Here is a 21,677-nt window from a genome sequence, read left to right as displayed (position 1 = left end):
TATAAACAATAAAATCTTATGGCTTCCATAATTAGTGCTGTTCAAAAACAATGAGTTTTTTCATTACCATGCAGCAAAGTATCACCATGCCTCATTATCGGTCTATTTCTACAAAAATACATCTTGTTTTTACACAATATTAAAATTAGAAAATTACCACATTCCATTTATAATATAAATCAAAACTAATATTAACTACTTTAATGTACTTTACATCCTATTAAAATTGAAATAGTTCTGAAATGTTACAAGAAACAATTTAAAAATAATATGAACAAAGTGAAGGATGTGGCAACTGTCAATAGTGATATATTTGCGGATTCTTTACCATTTATGACATCATTTGATTCTTTACCATTTATGACATCAGTTTTCTTCTTTCATTCTGCAGTGTGCCTTTAATTTCCCCGACCATTATTCAACAGTTAAAAACTATAATAGCATAATCACATTCAGTTGAGAATTCAACTGAAAAGAAACGTCCAGTAACAGAACAAAAAAGATACATAAAACCCCGAAAATGAAGATGATACATAAGAAAACAGAAAGTAGAAACAAATGAAATGCAGTTCAAAGCAGTTCATGCAGAATTAACTACATGAACAGAATGGCTATAATTATAGAAGTAGAAATTATATGAAAGAAAACATATGTGAAAGAAAACATTCGTGACAGCAGTGCTGGTGAAGAAATGGTGAATGGTGGAAGTCACACAATGACCTTTGAGCAAAAGAGGTATAAAAGAATGTGGTGGTGAAGCTAATACCCAGCCCCTATTGGTTGTGTTATAAAAGAATCTACAATAAGATATAGTGAGCTGTAAGATGAACAGTCTTCATATTTATTCTTTTGGACAGTTTTACAATGTTCACTTTCACACGTGAATTGATAGTTGTCTGATGGGATACAACTATTTGTTTCAATGTATGTTTACACAAGTTCTCTGTGTCAACATTAATTGTGTCAAGTGTAGTTTCATTTCTCGTATGGGCACCCCAACATCTCATAAGTGTCTTCCCCCTGTTTTATTTTTAATTCCTCTTCATCCTTTTTTTCTATTTTCGTTCACTCTGCAGTCCCTCATTTGCTGTTGATTTATTTTCAATGTCCAGTTTAAATAATCTCTTCAAATTGTTAATCACATGCATTAAATATCTGGTCACTGTATAAGGCCTGTCTACCGTTTATTTCACTACTTGTTTCCTGACCGCTTAGAGCAGTATTCTGTGCATCAATAATTTTGCCTCTATTGAATCCCTTTCACTACCATCCTCACCTCATGGCTCTTGTTGTTCTCCTTTAATAGCATACATAGGGGAGAGTACGGAGCACAACTTTTCACTACTGAACATGGACATTTTACCTAATTTCTATTTATCTGCATGAGATAAATAGTTTTTAAGAGTTTTTTCTTAAGTGTGTAATAAATTTATTTACACAATTAGCATTCTTTGTTATTTTAAGGTAGTCATATGCAAAATCAAACATTACGCTATATACAAATTCTATGTACAAAAATTCAAACAATACTTATGCAAATGAACTACAACAAACCACAATGCTTCTAAAGCAATCACTGTTCAAATATCACATACACCACATACTTGCCTTTGAACTGAAGATATGGTCCTCCTGGCTTACATAACAATGACTTTGCACAATTAGTCAACTAATATAAACAAATAGTGTTCTGAAATATTACATAATACTACAAGATTTTATGGCATTAATGTGAGAATTTATTGATCATTGGGGGAGAGAGAGAGAGAGAGATATGTATAATTAAAATGACTACAGGCATTTCCATAAAATTTTCATTTTTTCCACTAAATAACACTTTTTTCTACCATAGAAATTATGGTAGGTTCTGTATATGTTTTCCTTTGATAAGTCTATGGAAGAGCCATTCTGAAACAGAGTGTTAAAACTATTCAAAAATATTTTGAAATAATACAGTTGCCCACATATGAATTTCTGTTTATGTGATAAAATGCTAAGCAAACAATCTGCTATGTTGTGGACAAGTAGTATGATCAGTTATGAAAAAGATATTAAACTTCAAAAAAGTATATGGCTCTACAAAAAAAGTGTCATCACACTAAATATGTTAATACAATAATTTTGGTTAAAACTGGGTAAACAAACTGATGGCAGAAAATCCTGTTTCCAGTTAGATGGTGATCATGATATACATTAGCACCAACTCCTGGCAACAGTATTTCCTTTCTTTCTTCTGCTATTCCTTCAGAGCTAAGAATTCTAGAAACAAGACTGACATACCCCACAGTAAAGATGTTTTTTTTTAACACGACCATGTGTCAGTGATGTCTCTCAAAATAAGAAATATCATTTTAATGCGTGGTTGCTCTCTCTTTTGTTGTGATTAGTATTTTCTTCACAATGCAGTTTAACAAAGATAAAACTTTTACCATGTTCTTTCCCCTTTTCTTTCTTTCTTTCATGTAAGAATGGTAAGTAAATCAGAAACAATTAACAAAAAATCTAAAATTTACTTTATTTAAATTTACTTAAAAAAAATAAATCAATAATTACACTATGTTAAATGTAAATCAGTACTTCAATATGAAAGAGTTCTAATTTTAAGACTGAAGAGGCTGAGTGTAATTGGTAAGGATACATCTTATCTCACTCCAGATGGAAAAAAACAGCACTGAAATGTTTTCCGGCATTATATGATGCTTTGCTCTCCTGAAAGTTGAATCCTATAAACTAAGTAGATAAATCTTACCTTAATCTTGAGCTTCTCTCTCTTCCTGGTAGGTGATTTTTCATCAGAAGTATTTAGTGAGTCGTTGTCCTGTCTGTTCTCTTTTTCTTCATCTTCTGCCTCTGCTGCTCCCTTTTCTTTGTCACTGCCATCCTTATCTTTCTTTTTTTGCTTTTTGCCAAAGCCAAGAGCACCAGGAGGCAGAACTGCAACACCTCCAACAGGTTTCTGTGAAGGTTGAGGAGTGTGCCATTTACTTAATTTTTTTCTTATTATTCAGAGCATCATATTACTTTTAAGTATTTACACACAACTTACACAATCTCATTATAACATAGCAAAACTCATTGATAACAGATTAGTGGACACTAACATATACTATTTTAAATTTTCCTTGACTGGCTCCATCTCTTTTCATCTTTAGAAGGTAACTACAGCTACTAGAGGTCAGCAAATTGGGGGTTTCGCTCACTCTACTCGCTCGAGCGTGCTGCGCTCGATCACGGCTTCCCCGAGTACAAACGCTCGAAGTGGGCTGTAGTTGAATGAGGCACTGTGGGGAGAGGAGGGCAGGGGACGGCCCTTCTGACACACTTGCTGTGATGCTGTTGCCACCATTTTTATAGCAGCACTCTGTGTCTGCAGGCTGGTGCTGCTCCTGACATATGTCCACTAGCTGATGGAACTACACTCAGATCAGACATATACTCCTGAGTGGCAGTTTTTAATTGTGACATCATTGTGATTCATAAGGAGAAAACAGCTTGCTTTATGCAATAAGAAAACTTTGGAAACAACTGAGAATTTCACAGGAAAATTACATATCTAACTTTTGTCGGTCTCATAATGAAGAACCTCGTTGCTGCTTTTTGTAACACCTGTTTTATTGATTCAAATGTACATATGTGATCCTCATCACCTAACAAATTATAAATCTAACAAGAACAAAATTGTCTCCAAATTATTCCCTGTTGGCATAATTACAATGAATCAACTAATTTCAGATCAAGTTCGCTTTGTCAGTCAGAAATAAAGTTCCAAACCGCACAGAAATTTTTTTTGGTCTTGCTTATCAGAACCTGATGCTTCATCACACATTTGATCCACACTATTTTATGTCTCATCTGTCACAAACAAATATCATTGACAATAATCAGAAGGGTGACCACAGAATTGTTACTACTCTGTGCAATGCCAAAGTTTCGACCTTCTAGTCTGTGAGAAAGAGAGACAGCGATGATTCAGTACTCATAGTACCTACAGTTAATAGATGATAATATGACAATTGTAACGTACTGCCAAAATAGTGGTGACACTGAAAACGGTGTATTGCAATTAGGCGCAATTTGCTGGACACACAGTGTATCTACAGTAATTTAAATGTATGCATTTTTGTATCTTTAGGTCCTAAGTTGCAATAACTTTTCAGTTTGCGCAGCCATAATAAAACAAACTGAACTGTTGGAAACTTCTCGCCTTCAAGCATTTCCGTTGCATCTATGATTGGCTCTAAAAATGTCACAAATTCTTTTGCAGTGTTGTTGTCATAATCAGTAAGTTTTTCAGAGACACCTCTCTCTGGAAGCAGTTCATTGACTTGGTCGTAGTGCCTTCATACATAGTGTAGCATTCTAAACAAGCTGTTACACTTACTCTACATTTCTTGCTTAAGCTTGTCTATATCAAATTCAGGTCACCATTTTTCTTCATGAAACAAGTCACTATCTTTAGCAGCATAGGTTGTGGAATAAACTACTCCAAGCCCATTTATTACGTAATTTTCATCTAACATATGTTTCCGGACTATGTTCAATACATGTTTAATACATGCATAATACTGAAAGGATTGCAGTACCTTGCGTACATTAGTGTCTTCGTCAGTGGAAAATGAAATCTTATTAAAATGGCGGGGATTTACTCCTAACAATCTGAATAATGTTTCCTCGATGTAGTTCTTAATAAATTCCGCATACTTCTTTTTCTTCTCAGAAAAGTGATTTGTCACCAATGCCATATTCCACAGTGCCTAATCTCAATAATCAAAGTCCACAGTACCAGATAGGTAACACATTTCCTGATATTGTTGGTCCATTATCCGCTGTACATCCATATGCATTCATGCCTATGGCCTGAATAATGCTGGACATCATAGTCGCTCATATTTCATCGGCTTGTCTTTCAGTGTTTCATACTATTATCATAGGAGGAGTCAGAATGTTGGAAACATCTGCATCTCCCAATTCTGAACTGACATTTACAAGCTCCTGATACAAAAAACACAAAATCCTACACCTAATGTTAAAGTATTTGGATGAAGGCCTCTGGAACACATTTCTACACACCTTTTTAATTAGTGCACCTTTCACCAAAACTGCTGATGCTTCAGAAATTACACTTTGTCGAAATCTGCAGACATTTGTCTTCAGATGCGTGGTGGTGGAATGTAAGACTGAAGAGTAGTGCATGTGCCACAGTACACGTAGCTGACACCCTTGTCAATCACTGATGAAAATCTCTCCCTAACATTGTTACAGCCACCATCTTTCACACTCAGGATATATCATTCTGAATAAGGTTTTGCTTTCGCACTCTCCTTCATCTCGCATTCTGGCACCATGGTCCTACAGCGGACAACTGAGTGGCGCTCAGGTAATTATAGCAGATGATCGAGCAATTTGAGTGTGCTACACTCGAACAAGCATCATGAGAGTGGAGTGTGGTTGCCCCCTCAGTCCAAGGTGGCTATATTGACATCTGACAGACTTACAGGGAACTACATGCTCCGAGCAATCTGAGCAAGCGAAAACGTCAGATGCAGACCTCTAACTGCTATACTGAATAAATGTGTCCCCCTTAAAAGATAGATATGAAAACATTCTAAATTGATCAAGAGACATGGTAAATTTCAAAATCCACATTGTAACTAGTTGTAGCTCCTGTCATCAGCATCCATCAAGTGTAGTTCAACGAATTTACATTTCAGTTCTATAACTTGTAAAAATATGATGAACTTGTACTTATCAATTTCCAGCAAATACATGTATTTTTCCCACACCATTTGTGTAATGACACTTGAATAGCAGAACACGATATTTAATAGTTTTCATGTCCCCCTACCTCACAATATATACCAAAAGAACAGCATCATAAACTATTATTAACAAAACTCCAATTTTAATTTCTCAATCTGCATGTATATAATTAGTGTTAGTGTAACTGGTATATAAAAACAAGACTGAATTTTATTATAATGAGCTCCAAAGACACACATTTTCTTTTTTCGATGTGATTAATGGGGTTGTAACAAGAGAAATGCCCAACCAGTTGCAAAACTGTTGTTGCACTCTACACAGTACCAACATAAACTTTCAACTTTTCCCCACATGTGATATTCTTTTACACATGTTGTATGGGGTATAAAATATATTGAAATATTAATGTAAACATTGTAACAGGAAAAACTGTGACAGATAAAACAGTTGGTTTCATAGAAAATCACAAGGGAAGTACAACAGAAAAACTCACGTGTACCACAAATTCAGAGAGACTATTAAAGCAGTAACAACTGCATGGTAGTGGAAGAAAAGTCAATATATAAAATAAAATTACTTTGGATATTAACTCAGGTTGAATATAATCACAAGTCAGAATAAAAAATTCTCTCTGTGCAATAGTTTATTTCTTAAATAAAGTTTTTCCTGAGTTTGGCATTATCTTCAATCCCCAAAAATTTAAAAATCCATATTTTCCACATGTAAAACTGGAAGTGAGAGCATACCATAAAAATAGAAAGATGTGTAATGTGACAATAACTGTAATAAAAACAAGTGTGCAAAGAAACATTCACAACAAATAACTACATTAAATCATATGTATAAGTAGGTGACAATTTTATAATACAGAGTGTTTCAAAAAGAATTACCAGATTTCAATACTCCTTATTTATTAATAAAAACATAAAACAAAAGTGGGATGAATTGCAAAACACTCACAAAATCTTAAAGTTAAGGCTATGCTATTAAAAATACTCTGTGTGTGCTTTTACAGAAGTTATTACTCTGTTCTTCTGTCAGGAGGTAAAGGGGAAATGAACACACTTTCCTTCACATATCCCCACAAGTAAAGATCACATGGAGTCATGTCAGGCGATCTTGGAGGCCAAGAATCCAGGGCAGTGTCTCGGGGTCCCGTGTGCCCTATCCAGCACTGAGGCACAGTCATTGAGAAACTGACATATGCTGTTGTAAAATGAAATAATCGGAGTCCTGAAGTTGTGGAGAACTCCTATTCTGCAGCACTTAAAGATAGCTCATTCCAGTCACAGCGTTTTCATCAAAATCGAAGGGACCATAAACTTTTTCCAGAGAAATGTTACAATTTGGTGATACCATTGACAAATGTTTTTGGGTGCAGGCAGATCAATGCAAGAACAACTATGAAAAGCGTGCTGGACTGAAATCGCTGACTCACTCTTTGCAGACTGCTACACACGAAACACCTTCTGCTGCATGGTTAACATCTTACTTCTGACTGACTACAAACTGAGAAGACGCACTGACTGGCATCTACCAGAAATTTTATGAAACTTTAGGCCACATCCATTCAAACAACACACATTTCCTTTGCCAACTCATCCCATGTTTCGTAATTACTACAATCCAAAATCAGGTCATTCTTTTTGAAACACCCTGTATATGGTAAAAATTACTTAAAAGTAGTTCTACCAGAAAAAACACTGTGTTACAATTTTTGTTTGATTCATAGTTACAATGCTTATGTGCTACACATCTGAAGCCACAGTCAAAAAGGACACACTCTTAAGCCCACCAATACACTGCCTGAATGAATACCTGCAGTAAGTATAGACACAGTTAGTCCATTAACAGCAAACTAGTTCAATTACAATGTAGTGTGTATGGAACTCTTCCATAACGTGTAATTAACTGGGAATATTTCATTTGAGAGATAAGGAGAAATTAACTATTTTATATTACTGATCTGAGAAGAGAAATGCTGTCACATTTACATCCACATGTTAGTATTTCGTAAATAATCATTTTCTGAAGAGGCAGACATTACCTATTTTTTTCACATTACCAAGAAAATGCGCAAACAGACAAAGTGATCATTAACACTTCTGCAAATGAAAAGGTTGCTACCGCCTTGTAAAAATTGATAACCCACTGATAACGGACAGAATATTCAGACGTCATAAAAAAGGAATTTTGTGAGGAACGTGTCTCAGTGACACATAAAGGTACATGATGAACATGTAAGGTTTTGTTAAATATCAAAACTTTTCTTTTTTGGATAAGAAATAAGAAAACAGAAATTAGGGATTATAGTCTCATCACAATCCTTACAGACAAAATAGTTTGCAAGGAGGATAAAGGACGTTGAATGTTACACAATATTGTCAAAGTAAGAATGAGATGTAGCACTGATTTTTTTCCAAGGAAAAAATCTTCAAAAGGAGAAATTATTTGCTGTCTCATATTCTGCAGAAATAAAGATGTTACTCAAGCTGTATTTTTGTAGCTCAGTGCAATATGATGTGAAACTTAACAATTAAGTTGAAAGCAACTGAAAGATAGTGCTGTATAGCCATATTAAAAGTTAAGTGTTGCAACAATGGAAACTTCAGGACAGCAACAATAAACAAAAATGAGGAATGGCAGCCACTCAATTGTAGCTCATTGAGACTTGCTGCATACACACATGTAACAGCCCATATGTTTTTCTAAATACTGAGCTACCACTCATGTTAGTTTAAGTACATATTGCATATTAATCAACTACAGCTGAACAGCTGGCTCACCCCATATTTGTTTAAAACTTAACTGGACTGATAAAGGGCAGAGTAAATACTGTAGATACAGTAACTATGAGAAAAGCTTTTAAATCTCATCAGGATATAGATGTCATAAAATGGAAATCATCGTAAGGCAGCCACAATTATAAACCCACCGATAACAAAGACAAGTGAGACACTGTGTACAAGAAGAGGGGGTAGCAAAATATGGTTTGTGTTTATAGGCATACAGCATTATAAAACTGATAGTAGGGAGAACAACAGAGCAAGTCTGTCATTTAAATGATGGGTAATAGCTACAATACATCATTAGTTGTAAAAGACATGTGGAAAAAGTGAAGACGTGGATGACGTGTCATCAAATTGAAAGTACAAAACACAAATAAATTCTTGAAAGGTATTTATTTTTTCCAGCTGAGAGGGTAAGGCAGGAATGTTATTGCAGTAAAAACGGCAATAGTTTTTTTCTTAGTTATTAATAGTTGTGTCTGTACTTACTGAAGTGTTTAAAAATGATACTAGCACCACAAAATGCAAAAAAAAGAGGTAAATGCAGTCTTTATTCAACTCAAATAGTCAGAAAACTACTCTCACATTCATTGTGATTTTGCCTCTCATCCTCACAAGAAAACAAAATATACAGAAAGCAAACAGTTGCATGCATATAAGTTGAATTTCTGAAATGTTATTTACTGTATATCCTGTCACCTTCATTACTTAAACATGATATGACATACCAGTGAAATTAAAAACAAATAAAATTACTAAAAACCCATTTGTGTTTCTGGAACCCTGCACTGCTACTAAATGTGTACCTAACAACTAAAACATTGGTAGACAACGGACAGATTTATGCAATCCTTTATAAACTATGTTTAAAATAGAGAACTGGGTTACCTTGAAATACAAATAAATATGTGTAATTTCAATCAAATTAAAACTTCATTCTTCCACAAAACTTTTAAGTAATTTAAAGCAAATGCACAGTAATTATCCTACCAGACAAAATAAAGTGCATGCAATAATACATAAATCCTCAAACCAAGATCAAACAGTCTTAAAAGAAGGAAACTGAAACAGAGGTAACAATGCAAAATTTCATTTCAACACATACCAATGTTCATGCTGTAAGCAAACTGTCAGCCACAAAGTACACAGCTTCTATTTTATTCTATGACATTCAAAGCACTATATTTGCCTCACTCTGGCCTCTTCAACACCTGGCTGTATACATGTATCACAAGAGTCCTTGTGAATTAATATCCCTAATGATCATCAGTGCCAATGTCCTTGGTGTTTTAAATCTATAGCTCCAAGCAGTTCAATCCATATCCACAAATGCCTAAGTACATTAGAATCCCTGTTCCTGCACACACACACTCACACTCACACTCACACTCACACACACACACACACACACACACACACAAAACAGTTCTCTCTCTGCTAAGACCTGAGACTGTATTACATTATGAACAAACAAGTGAATAATCTACTGAAGTTGGATAGCACACATGACACTTATAGAGCAAAATCTTTTAACATGCCACTTTCTCTGTGAGCCCGTTTGGCTGGGTAGAAATATCATTCCAGTGATTCAAATCTGACAATTACAAAAATTCACGACCACTTGCAACTGATAGGGTGAATACGTGCACTACACGTAAAGAAAGAAAAGGAGTAATGAGCCAATATATTTGAGATGTGAACACATACTCATAAAAGCTAAATGGTACATTGGCTACTGTGGAGGATAAACAAACAAGTCTTCACTACAGGCGAGGGTTTGGAAGATGTCTTGTATAAAAAAGATTGTCAATCCAGTGTAGAGAACTTGTGCTAGTTTGCGACAATGAATCAATGCTACTCGTATTTTTTACTGTATCACAGTTAACTTGATCACAGTTGCAAGCCAGCACAAAAGCTCATAACTCTGACAACTGAGGTATTATTATAGTGGCTATTCTCACCCCAAGTTGGTTCAAATCTCACTTTCACTGCTGACAAACAGGAATGTCAGCTGCTTTTGTGGAAAGCGAGCTATGTCCAGTGTAAATAAGGGCTTGGTTTTCAGCAGTATGAGAAACGCAAAATTAGAGAAAATTTTCCAGAAATGTGTATATAATAAGTTCTTTCGGGAAAGGCTGGACAACCTCCATTACAAAATTTAAAACACTGGCAGGTTATTATTATTATTATTATTATTATTATAAATTGTAGAAATACACTGAATCGAAGCTGAACATTGTTACTGAAAATTTGGGATTACTTTGTGAGAATTTAGAGTGATTTTATTTTTTTTCAGTTTTTCAGCGATAAATTATGCCATTCTCCACACTATTCTTTGTAATGTCAAAAAAAGAGTCTGGGTCCAGGTTAACAAGTGCCCCATAAACTACATCTGAAGTTAAGTGGAAGGAGGAGTAGGAGAGAAAAAAAAAATTTTTTTTTTTTTTTTTGGGGGGGGGGGGGGGGGGGGAGTCTTTCACGTGCAGTCTACCACCTGCATAAATACACTGTTGGTGAGTTAGTATTTCTATATTCCTTGTAAATCCCTAAAAGGGAAAGAGATACCATTACAAAATTCAGTAACTAAGAGAATCATGAAACATGATTTCATTCACAGTGTCTCTCTCTACTTTCATACCACACTCAAAAATGATAATAAGATTTCCTTTCACAGGATCTGTTTAGTTGTAGAATCCTAAGTTCTCCCTTGCCATTCTCACAACCAGGTGCATTTGGAGGCCAGGAAAGCACACTCCCACACTGTACAATCCAGCTCTTCTACCTTCGGCTTGTCATCCTGCGAGTCGTCTGCTCTTCCTGATGCAGCTTCATATTCGCCCTCCATCGAACTGCTGCTGCTGGCAGATGTCGTCCCTGTGCTCGACTTGCGCTCCAGCTGCCACCGGTAGTTATAACATACACAGCATGCATGCCACAACTAGCTACCTCCACAAGGAAATTAATACAGAAGGATGGGAAGGGTGTGGTCTGCATGGGGATGTTAGTACAGTTAAAAGTAGCAGGCAATGGTATTTTTACAAAGTGGGAGCCAGAATATTAGTAAAAAGTTATCATACAGTGATACTGAAAATAAATGTATTGAACTTTACTAAACCAGAATTAATTTTAGAAATAACTATACTTACAATCCACTTTTACAAAACCCACAAATGTTATGAAACTGAATTTGAATTAATTTGGCTATGAAGTTAGTTATATGAATCACAAGCATAATATAACATTGGTTTATGCAACTGCTTTGGTAACTTCCTGTTAGTAAGAATGACCAATAAGGAATCCTAAATACATAGCAGCAGAAATCATTACTCAGGTGATAGCTGTACAGACAAAGTGCATTAAGTTAACTTTGTTCTGGTCACAGTTCCCTATAGAATGAAAGTCAAAACTCTGACTTATTTGTAATTCTTGTTACAATAATGATCTAATAGCCCTCTCACTCTACACATTTCACTACCAAATATGTCAGTTTATTCTTTTAAATAACTCACCAGTCTTAAGTGTGAACCATTTTTCTATTTCTTCCCTTCATATGAATCCCATTTTTTTAAATCAGTTACCCAGTCTTCAATGTGAAACATATCTAGCGTTCATGCAGATTTTGGGACAGTCAACCTTATGGTTTAATTAAACAATCAGCAATACAACCACACTGAAATGATAATTGTCATCAACTGCTCATACAATTATCTTTCCTGTAAAAATGATCAGATAATCCTTGAAGACTGCAAAGTAACCACTGATGAAATTGTGCTAAGGGTAAAAATAATCAAACAATGGAAAATTCAGACACACGCACGCACGCACGCACGCAAATGCAACTCACATGTAAGTCTGCCTTCAGTTGCCAGAAACTCATTGTCATATGTGTGTGCGAGTTGTGTTTGCGTTTGTGTGTTTTTGACAAAGGCCTCATTGGCCGAAAGTTCACTTTCTTACGGTCTTTTTGTTGTGCCTATCTGTGACACAGCATCTATCTCCACTATATGTCGAGTAGCAACTATCCTTTCAAAATATTGTTACAACAACTTAGTAAAGCATTCCAAAACTGAAGTTGTCAGCATGTAGGACATTTGACTAACTGACAACTTTGATAAAACATCTGAAGACGTCACCTTAACAGTAAATGTTCATTATATGTTTTAACAAGATCAAAATGGAAAGGTTCACTGCTCCCAAGCAAAGTACAAGTCAAATACTGAAGCAGAACAAGACTTTTGTCAATTTTCTTGTAGTACTTTACTTTACCAAGGATACTGAAGTCATTTGGTTTCATAAAAGTCTTTAGAACAATTGCATGTTATTACTTTAAAAAATAAAATAAAAAAGTGCAATGTTCTTATGCAGCACTTTACAGTCACACAACATTAATTAAGTCTGAAGAGCATATATTGTTCTGTAAATAGCCAGAAAACTTTGCAATGTCCTCTATTATGTAAAACCACAGATTATCCCTCTTCCCACATTTGAATCACATTTTGTGTGTAGAGCAGTTGCAATACGGTGATTAGGTCATTTTCACTATTTCATCTTTGTTGATGGACCAAAATTTCCAGTTTGACAAGAAAGGCGCTGGATAGCCAAATGACGAGAAAAACCAAAATATTTTAAAAATTTCATCTTGTTCTGCAGTGAACATAAACAGGAAGAAAGGCTTTATGATTGCTCTTTATATACTTAGCTCCAGGATAAAGAGATTATTTCTTTGTTTCCAACATAAATTTCTTTTGATTATGAACAAACTCATTGGTTTTCCATCTTTCCCACAGTCATCAATATCTCTCTGCACGGCAAAGGAACCAGTCACTCACGATACAATAAGGGTGTCAGTTGCATAAAGGACACAGTGGTCAATGCTAATTTTAGAACATCTTGCAATACTGGCTTCTTTTTAAATGTGTGACGACATAGAAAGGGAATTGTTCTCCATACAGAAAAAAGCATAGAGTAGCACACAGACACATAAAAAATGCTGACTTTTGTAACTCATTTACTGAACTATTCTTACACAATGCAATTTCAATAGCCTACCTACAATAATCACCATTATTTTATATGTCTGCCCAGAAATTATAATCTCATCCATTTAGCCAGTTGTCATATTTCCTCATCCTAACTGATATGTTTATTTTTCCCCATAATCTGTGTTTAAATTTTAAGGGCATAGCAATTCAGTGTTGCAATTACGGAAGATGGTCAGTACATGTAAGATAGACACGAGTTCATTTTCACTTTAAGGCAGATGTAAAATGAAAACTACATGCCAGCGATAAATAAAAGCTGCCATTAGTCAACAGTTTTTTTTTATTGATTTATGCACAGTGGATTTCGCACCTTGGGGCTTCATCTTCAGATGCTACTTAACGGTCACAGAGGACTACTGCATCTCGTGTTAACCACATACATTTATACATTGTAAATTTTGATAAAGTTAAAATTAATTCTGGAGATATTTAAATGCAGAGCTGGAAATACAGTTAAGTCACTGTCAGTTCCACAGGTCATGTTTTTCACAGGTTTCTCAGAAAGCTAATTGTATCCCATTTTGTATTGTTGCAAATTATCTCTGTCAAATTGCAGACATAATTTGCAATAATGCAATAATGATGTACCCATTACACTCAGTATTTTCATTAGCACGCTGTTAAGAGTACATTAATTTCTGGATCTTCCAAAATATTACAATTGCTCCTCTTGTTTTCTGTGTACTTACTGAACTGGTTACTTAGTGTATGCCCAGAGGTCTACTTCTGTTTAGCTGTTGATGATTTCTCAAAATATTTCAGATGAAATATATCCACATTCTCATTGAAATATGTGTAGAAACTTCTAACATTTTCACCAATGCAGTATGTAAGGTGGAATTTGCAACAATGTTTGTGCCACCATCTTCTTGTTGCACAGGGAACACTCCCTGCAAGATATCCTACGTTCCCGTAACCCTCCTGGCCTCAACTTTCGTTAGTCATTGTCCTTACCCATCTAGCCCCTTCCCTGTTCCCATTTCAGCACTACATAGCCCACTATTCCACTAGCACATCTAGTCTTTTCACTTCTCTCCTTCTCCACTACCCCCTCCCCCTCCTCCCCCACCCACTCACCCCTCCATATAACGTCCCAACTGCATCTAGCTGCCCTACCCTCTCTCCAATTCATCCCACTATCCCTCCCCCTCCCCGCCCTAGACTCTTCCTTACCCCCACCCAGTTGCCTCTCCCATCCTGCGCTGCTGCTAGTAGTCTGGCTTCAGCCAGTAGAGACTGTGGTCAGGTGTGTGAGTTGCATTTGCAGGCGAGTGTGTGTGTGTGTGTGTGTGTGTGTGTGTGTGTGTGTGTGTGTGTGTGTGTGTGTGTGTGTTGGCTGTGACAGTCTTTTGTTGTGCCTATCTGCGAATCAGCATCTCTGGTGAGTAGCCAGTATCCTTTTCATTATACTGTTACATTCCATCCCGGATTTTCCATTGTTTGATTTTATCTTCTGACATACTTTCCTGTGGAATTTTTACTCCTTGTAGGGTTTGAGTTTTGTTTCTAATTTTTATACTCAGCTTATCAATCAGTTTTGCTCTCTTTTTTAAGTGATCCCTGTTTGAGGTTGTTCTCCAACAAAGGCAAGTGAATGCTATCTGCAACAACAATGTAGAGGCAGCATGCGTATGTATACTGTGGTGATAAGGTGTGTTGTACATGCTGATCTGACCAAACTTTTTTTTTTTACTGAATGATTTATTAAAGTTTCTTCCAGCAAACTATACACCCTTTTCACATTTCTCAAGTAACAACAGGTCTTGCCAGCTCGCTGATGTTGTGTACCTTCATTTGCGCTCTTAATCTGAGAGAAATTGGGTTCATTGTGCTCAAGTTCTTAGCTTGGTGCCCTGTCAACTAGCAGTAGCATTTACTAAAAACATTTCTCACTTTGTTCTGAAATATAAGTGTGGAGTCATTGATTTTTTTCTTTCTCTCCACCCTCCATACATTATTGTAATGGCGATTCCCTTATACGTTTTTATTATTAGTGTATTAGTGGATCAATAAGAATGCATTTAGTGACTGAAGGCAGTTTGTATTTATCATGAATTGTCAAACAGTTACAGTTGTAACAGTTTTCATCATGTATGACATGAAGTGAGACCTACATTATCAGGTTGACAGACTTTGAAGAATGTGTTCCCACTTTGTTTCTCACTGCCTGCATGGGTAACCACATGCACAGATTAAATTAGAATGCAAAGTACAGGGCCAATATTACTAGCTACTATGTGCATTTATTGTATGCTACAGCACACAGTTTCCACTTTCACAGTGGCACTCGCATTGCAATAATAATAAAAATATTTGAACTAAGGTATGTTATAGAGGATGTTCCACAATATTGGTGCAGAAAACCCTGTACCAAGGATTCTGTTATAATAACACAATCTACAAAGCTTGAATAAAAGATTTCACTCGTACAACAAAAATATTTTCGCATGCTACCTCATGATCTTCCTCCGACATTGTAGATTCACTCCAGCATGCAAATATTAAACAAGGTTATAATCTAATTTGCATTTTTTTTTCATGGTACATCACAACAGCTAAGTGTAGTAAGTTAATCCTCACTATTAAGTACTTGTTAAAAATGACTGTGTCTTCTGCAGCATCTGCTATTTTAGAATGCAGCATATGTACATTGTAGCACTAATATTTTCAAAGATCTGTCCCTGTATATTTCAATTACTTCTTCTGACAAACTGAATGGACTGAAATGTTCAATGGAATGACAGATACAAGGAGGAGGTCCTCTAATTGCATATGATATGACACTATCTCACTTCCTCTCAAAACCTGAGGAAGTGAATTGAGCAACTCTGTTGATGATACATTTGAGTGTGTATGCCCCCTCCACAATGAAGGATATACCATTAAACAAAAATATCATAACTGGCACTTGGCTGCACATGCAACAAAATATTGCATTATAGGGCCAATACTGGGTCCTTAATAATACACCATAAATGGGTTTGAGTAGTAGGCCTCTGTCCTTGTGCAATATTGCATACAACATGATCACATGGCCTACCATGTACATTAGTGATTGGGAGCTCGTGAATGAGTCGTTCAAATGAACGCTTCATTCCAGTGAAGTGTCAACTAACCACTCAATTTCAGTGAACTGGTACTTCAAACTATTCACAGATAGCACACTCCACACTTTTTTCTAGTTCACTCACTCTCTTCCCCTCTCCCTCTCCCACTACATCGGCGCTACTTCACTCATCCTCCCTTCGCTTCAGTCCTCCCTCCACTGCCTGTCGACGAATCGCGCGGTGTTAGCAGGGAACGATAAGGTTTACGAGGGGTTGGGGCGGTGAGGGGCGAGTGGAAAGCAGCGTCAGCTGCTTCCTACAGTGCTGACATCATTACCCCTGACTATTTGTGCAGTTAAACTTCGCGTCTACGGGTAGCCTACCGTTGGCAGCGCTTGCAGACAAATGAATATTAAAGATACAAATGAAGAGGCTGGCTGTGTGAGCACGCACAGCCAACATGAAAATAAAAGGTTTGCTAATAACACTGAAAGAGGGATTTTACCTGAAATTGTACCAATGACTACAGGTGACAGTTTACGTTTTGAATCTGGAGGGTTATTATTCTCAACAAAAATAAAATCTACAGGAAAACTTCTGAATAATTACTTAACATAGGTATATAGACTTTGTGACAGTGGTAAACATACTCATTCTATTTTGGATTAAATTTTAAAAGGAACATAAAATTGGACTGCATTTCATTGGTAGCCCTACTTTTCAGTCCAATGAATACAACAAATAATGTTTCATTTGGCAGATAAAGACTTTTTCGGGCGCTTCATGAGAAAATGTCAAGCAAGATTAAATGTAATACCTTCTTTATAAGTGACAGGCTTCTCTGTTTATCTTTTCTTTGTCCCCTTCGACCATGCTCCTTAAGTTAACTCAGACGCTGTAAGAGCGTAAAACGTTGCGTGCACATTACTGCATAGTTTGGCCATCTGTTGGTAAAATTATGAAGTATTACGAAGCTCTATTGTACGAGCAAGGCGAAGCGAGCGTAGCCGCGGCTGAGCGGCGAACTGGGCAACTTCGCCAGGCTTCCGTACTTCATGAATGAACTACTTCATTTGAACGCTTCACGGCAAAGAGTGAAATGAATGAAGTAGGTCACAGGAATGAACGAGTTCGACCCATCTCTAATGTACATACATGAGTATCATGGCAGCTGTGCAATTAACACAAGTTTTATATTATTATTGGCATTATTACTACTGTTGTTGTCATCATCATAATTACTATGTTATCAAACCTTAAAAGTAGTTTAGGACCAACAATTGTTGTCTCAGCACTTGAATGATGTAGAATAGAAAAGGGAGCATAATGTGAAAGGTGAATAAGAAGTATACATTGGTAACACCTCTAATTAGACTTGTGAGCCTGGGGGATACAAGAAAAAATTATCCTCACAGTGAAGAACTAAACCAAAATAAAAAATGAAAATGTCCTCTAAAATCAACCACCTTTTACGTTTTTAGGCACAGTGTTGAGTGTTTTGTATTATAGCCGGAAACTTCAAATAACTATTCTTGCCTCACTTTTTCTTTCCACCAACCACAGGTAGACAATACTGTAACTCAGTCTTTATAAGTATTTTAGCATGAGATGGAATATTTGGCTACACTGATACTGCAAGAGGAGTAATTAGATATGAATTGTTGCCATGTGGGAAGGAAGATTACAGTTTAAAGTCTTATTCATAATGAGATCATTGGAGATGGAACAGAAGATAAGATTTGTCAGTATGTGAAGGAAATCTGCCATGTCTTTTGCAAAGAAAGCATTTCCATAATCACCTAAGTGATTTAGGAAAATCTAAATCTGGATGGCTGCATGGGATATTGAACCCTACTCTCCCTAAATGTGAGTTCAATGTCTTACCACTGGGCCACTTCACTCAGTATGTGGCCATATAGTTACTTATCACAATTTGTTCTTACACTGCCTGAAATGAAACCTACCAACAAAGTAGACAATTACTTGTAAGATCAAAAACTTAGGTTAGTGGTTTCTTCGTAATTACTGTTTGGCAAGTAAGACAATTATGGCTGCTGTCTAAATACGATCAGAAGGGTTATGTACTGGCAAATTACTTTCAAAAATATTATTAAATACATTTCCAAGCAATTTCCTAGTGTGAGACAATAGCAAATCAAAAATAGTATTGGTGTCACTGTAGCCTCTGCATTTCTCTCTCGTAGTGCCTTTTTAAGCTCTTAATTTTACGACTTTTCATTTCCTCATATTCTTCCATTTTCTATCCTCCCTCCCCACCTCTTTTGCTCTTCTGTAGCAATTTTTAAATATTCTGACCATCTGTCAAATTTGCTTCCATTATGAAAGACACTATATGATTGCACTTTCATGAAGAAGTAAATATAAATTAAATATTTTACCATAAATCCAGAAACTACCCTTTTAGTTTCTTCAACCAAAGAACCACAATAAGCATGCTCATCACAAAATATTAATGGGAATGAATTCATTATTTGCTTTCTGCAATTAAATGTAACATACAATGTTAGTAAAAAAACAAGTTGTTTGTAAGCAGCAATACTGGCTCTTAAAAGTCTCTGATATATTCACTATCACATCAAGTACCTTGTCCTTTATCTTCTCCTCCTTCTCCTTGAGCTCCTTCACAGGGCGTGCTGGTTCCATATCAGGAAAGTGATCGGGTGGGTGCGACATTGTATGGCGTTTGTTGGCATCACTGGCATTTTCTGCCTGCAGTCTTCCTGGCCCTGATAGTGCTACATTGTGTGGAAAAAAAAAAAAAAAAAAAAAAAAAAAGACAGTTAAATCTTTTATTTTTAAGTTCAGTTTCAGCTACCAAAATTAAAATATTACTTGCTATGATTCCACATACTAACATAGGTATATTTTTGATTTCTTCATATTTAGATCCACAGCAACAATAAGTCAATCTTTTTTCCTACTGAGACTGTCAATTTAAATGAAACAATTGGCTAATTTCAACTGTACACTGATTTTCAAGTGCACCAAGGAATATATCAATACGAATACAGAGAGATGATAGCCCCAATAGTAATGTACAATCTGTTATAAAGTGCCAATAATATTATAATTTTAGTCCCCATTTTCTTTTCCGTAATCTTTTTACATTGACATGTTCCTAGGTGAAACTGAAAATAACTGAATGGTCAATATCAGCCAACATTGTGGAACACAGTGGAGTACATAGTTTCTTTAAATCAATGTCTTTCCATCTATCTTTTCCTTTGTCCTATTACTTCAGGCACAAGCACCACAATAATAGATTGTACAGTACAACTGGGGCCATCATCGCCCTTTGTGAAGGTATTAAAATGTGCTCTGTATGCTGAGATTCCACAGCGTCATTTACATCTAGTACGATCAAAGTTATCAAAGATTGAAATAAATCAGTAACATTTTCAGTAGAAGAGGAGAGTCTTGTTAACATATATATATATATATATATATATATATATATATATATATATATATATATATATGACTGAATTTCTACCTTTGTGACCTAGAATACACTGAAAAGTACCCCTGTCTAAAACAAAGAATATTTGAAAACATGGCAAGACACAAATGGAAAGAAAATTAAAAGCAGAATATAAACAGAAAAGGAGAGCAAGGCGGATTCTCCTGATTCAATTTTTGGAGAAACTTTCCCTTTTTGTCAGCACCTTCTATTGTTAATTTCTTATATTTCTCTTTTCCCCAAGAAAAAAAGCTCCAAAAATTCCAGGATCCAAACAATCAACAATGTTTTTAAATTTGCCCCTTGCCTAAACTCTTCTTGAATCAACAGCTCACACCTAGATAATATTCTTTTATTGCCTGCAATTTTCATGCGTGTTTTTCTTTTCATTATGAATATGAAAAAATAGTACTTGAAACAAATTCGCATTGGATAATTACTGAGGGAAAAAAAGCACTGTTCTCAACAGGCAGAATGACAAACGTATAATGAACATTCTCAGCAACAAAGATTTTAAAGTTGCATGAGAAATAGTGACCTCCTTCTGGAACTGTGAGAAAGAAGTAGTTGGGTACGGGATGTGTGAGAATACAAACTAAAGAATACTGAACAGTATAAGTGGTCAAAGATGTGTAATATGGTGAGTAGAAGCTACAGTTAAACTAAAACAACTTCATGTTTTATCATGGTGCACAGTATAAAGTAGCAGCTCATTTTATTTTCTCTTATGTACAATCCTCTCTATAATAAATGACTAAATAAGAAAGACATTTAAAACAACACATACAAAAACAGAAAAGGATAAATCCAAAATTGTGTTCTTCAGGTAAAGGACACTTTTTATACATGTGAAACAAGGAACTTTGCAGAGGAAATGTGCGCCAGCATTTAAAATTGAGCTTTGAAACCTAAAACTATTGACAGAAAAGTATATTGTTCATTCAAAGAAACTGTCACTGACTGCACAATTTTCTCTCACAGTTAGGTTACATAACACACATGGAAAAAAGTCTTTCATTCTCGGCTTACCATCCATGCTTCGTGAGGTGAGAGCTCGACCACTCAGGCTGCGTTCAAACCGTGGAGCAGGCCTTTCTATAAGTGCCTTTTTAGTCTCATAATGTGTCCGGCCAGAGTAACGGAATTTTGATCCAAAACGTGGGAATAAGCCTGATTTTTGTGTTGGTTCAGGTGTCATAAGTCTGAAAGTCAAGATTTTGTCAATACCTAATGTCACCAAGTTAGTAAGATATTTTCACAAACTTCCTTATTTACAGCAACAAAAAGTTTTAAACATCTCATAAGTATTACATTCTATCTACTTCAGCCCCTACACTATATGCTGGATAGGTGTCAATGAAAGGTTTCCCATTTTGCCTTTCCTTTCACAGACATTTCATTTGCATTATTTCCATAATTTTTAAGATATTGCCATTCAATTATTATCAAAAGAGAAAGCAGTTGCAAGCAAGTGTGACAAATCCAGGCATGAGTTTCTAATCAAACCATTACCACTCCAATGTCCTTTGCATACTGTAGGAGTCTGTAAAATTTAAAA

The 21,677-nt window shown here is 35.8% G+C and overlaps 1 protein-coding gene across 5 annotated transcripts in view; it reads right to left on the bottom strand.

Moving 5' to 3' along the window:
• LOC126194653 (mesocentin-like) overlaps positions 1-21,677 on the bottom strand; it is a 631,517-nt gene that overhangs the window by 51,484 nt on the left and 558,356 nt on the right. For 4 of the 5 annotated variants that reach the window (XM_049932838.1, XM_049932840.1, XM_049932842.1 and 1 more), the window contains exons 9-12: positions 21,149-21,321; positions 19,243-19,394; positions 11,332-11,445; positions 2,750-2,956 (exon numbers count right to left, since the gene is read on the bottom strand). In XM_049932838.1, the coding sequence (XP_049788795.1) occupies positions 2,750-2,956; positions 11,332-11,445; positions 19,243-19,394; positions 21,149-21,321 (646 nt within the window). The remainder of the gene's footprint in view (positions 1-2,749; positions 2,957-11,331; positions 11,446-19,242; positions 19,395-21,148; positions 21,322-21,677) is intronic. The other variant, XM_049932843.1, reaches the window with a different exon arrangement.

The sequence above is a fragment of the Schistocerca nitens genome, chromosome 7, assembly GCF_023898315.1.
Source record: "Schistocerca nitens isolate TAMUIC-IGC-003100 chromosome 7, iqSchNite1.1, whole genome shotgun sequence".
In the NCBI taxonomy this organism is placed as follows: domain Eukaryota; kingdom Metazoa; phylum Arthropoda; class Insecta; order Orthoptera; family Acrididae; genus Schistocerca; species Schistocerca nitens.
Note: the sequence above shows the minus strand (reverse complement) of the source record. Positions and strands in the feature narration are given on the sequence as shown.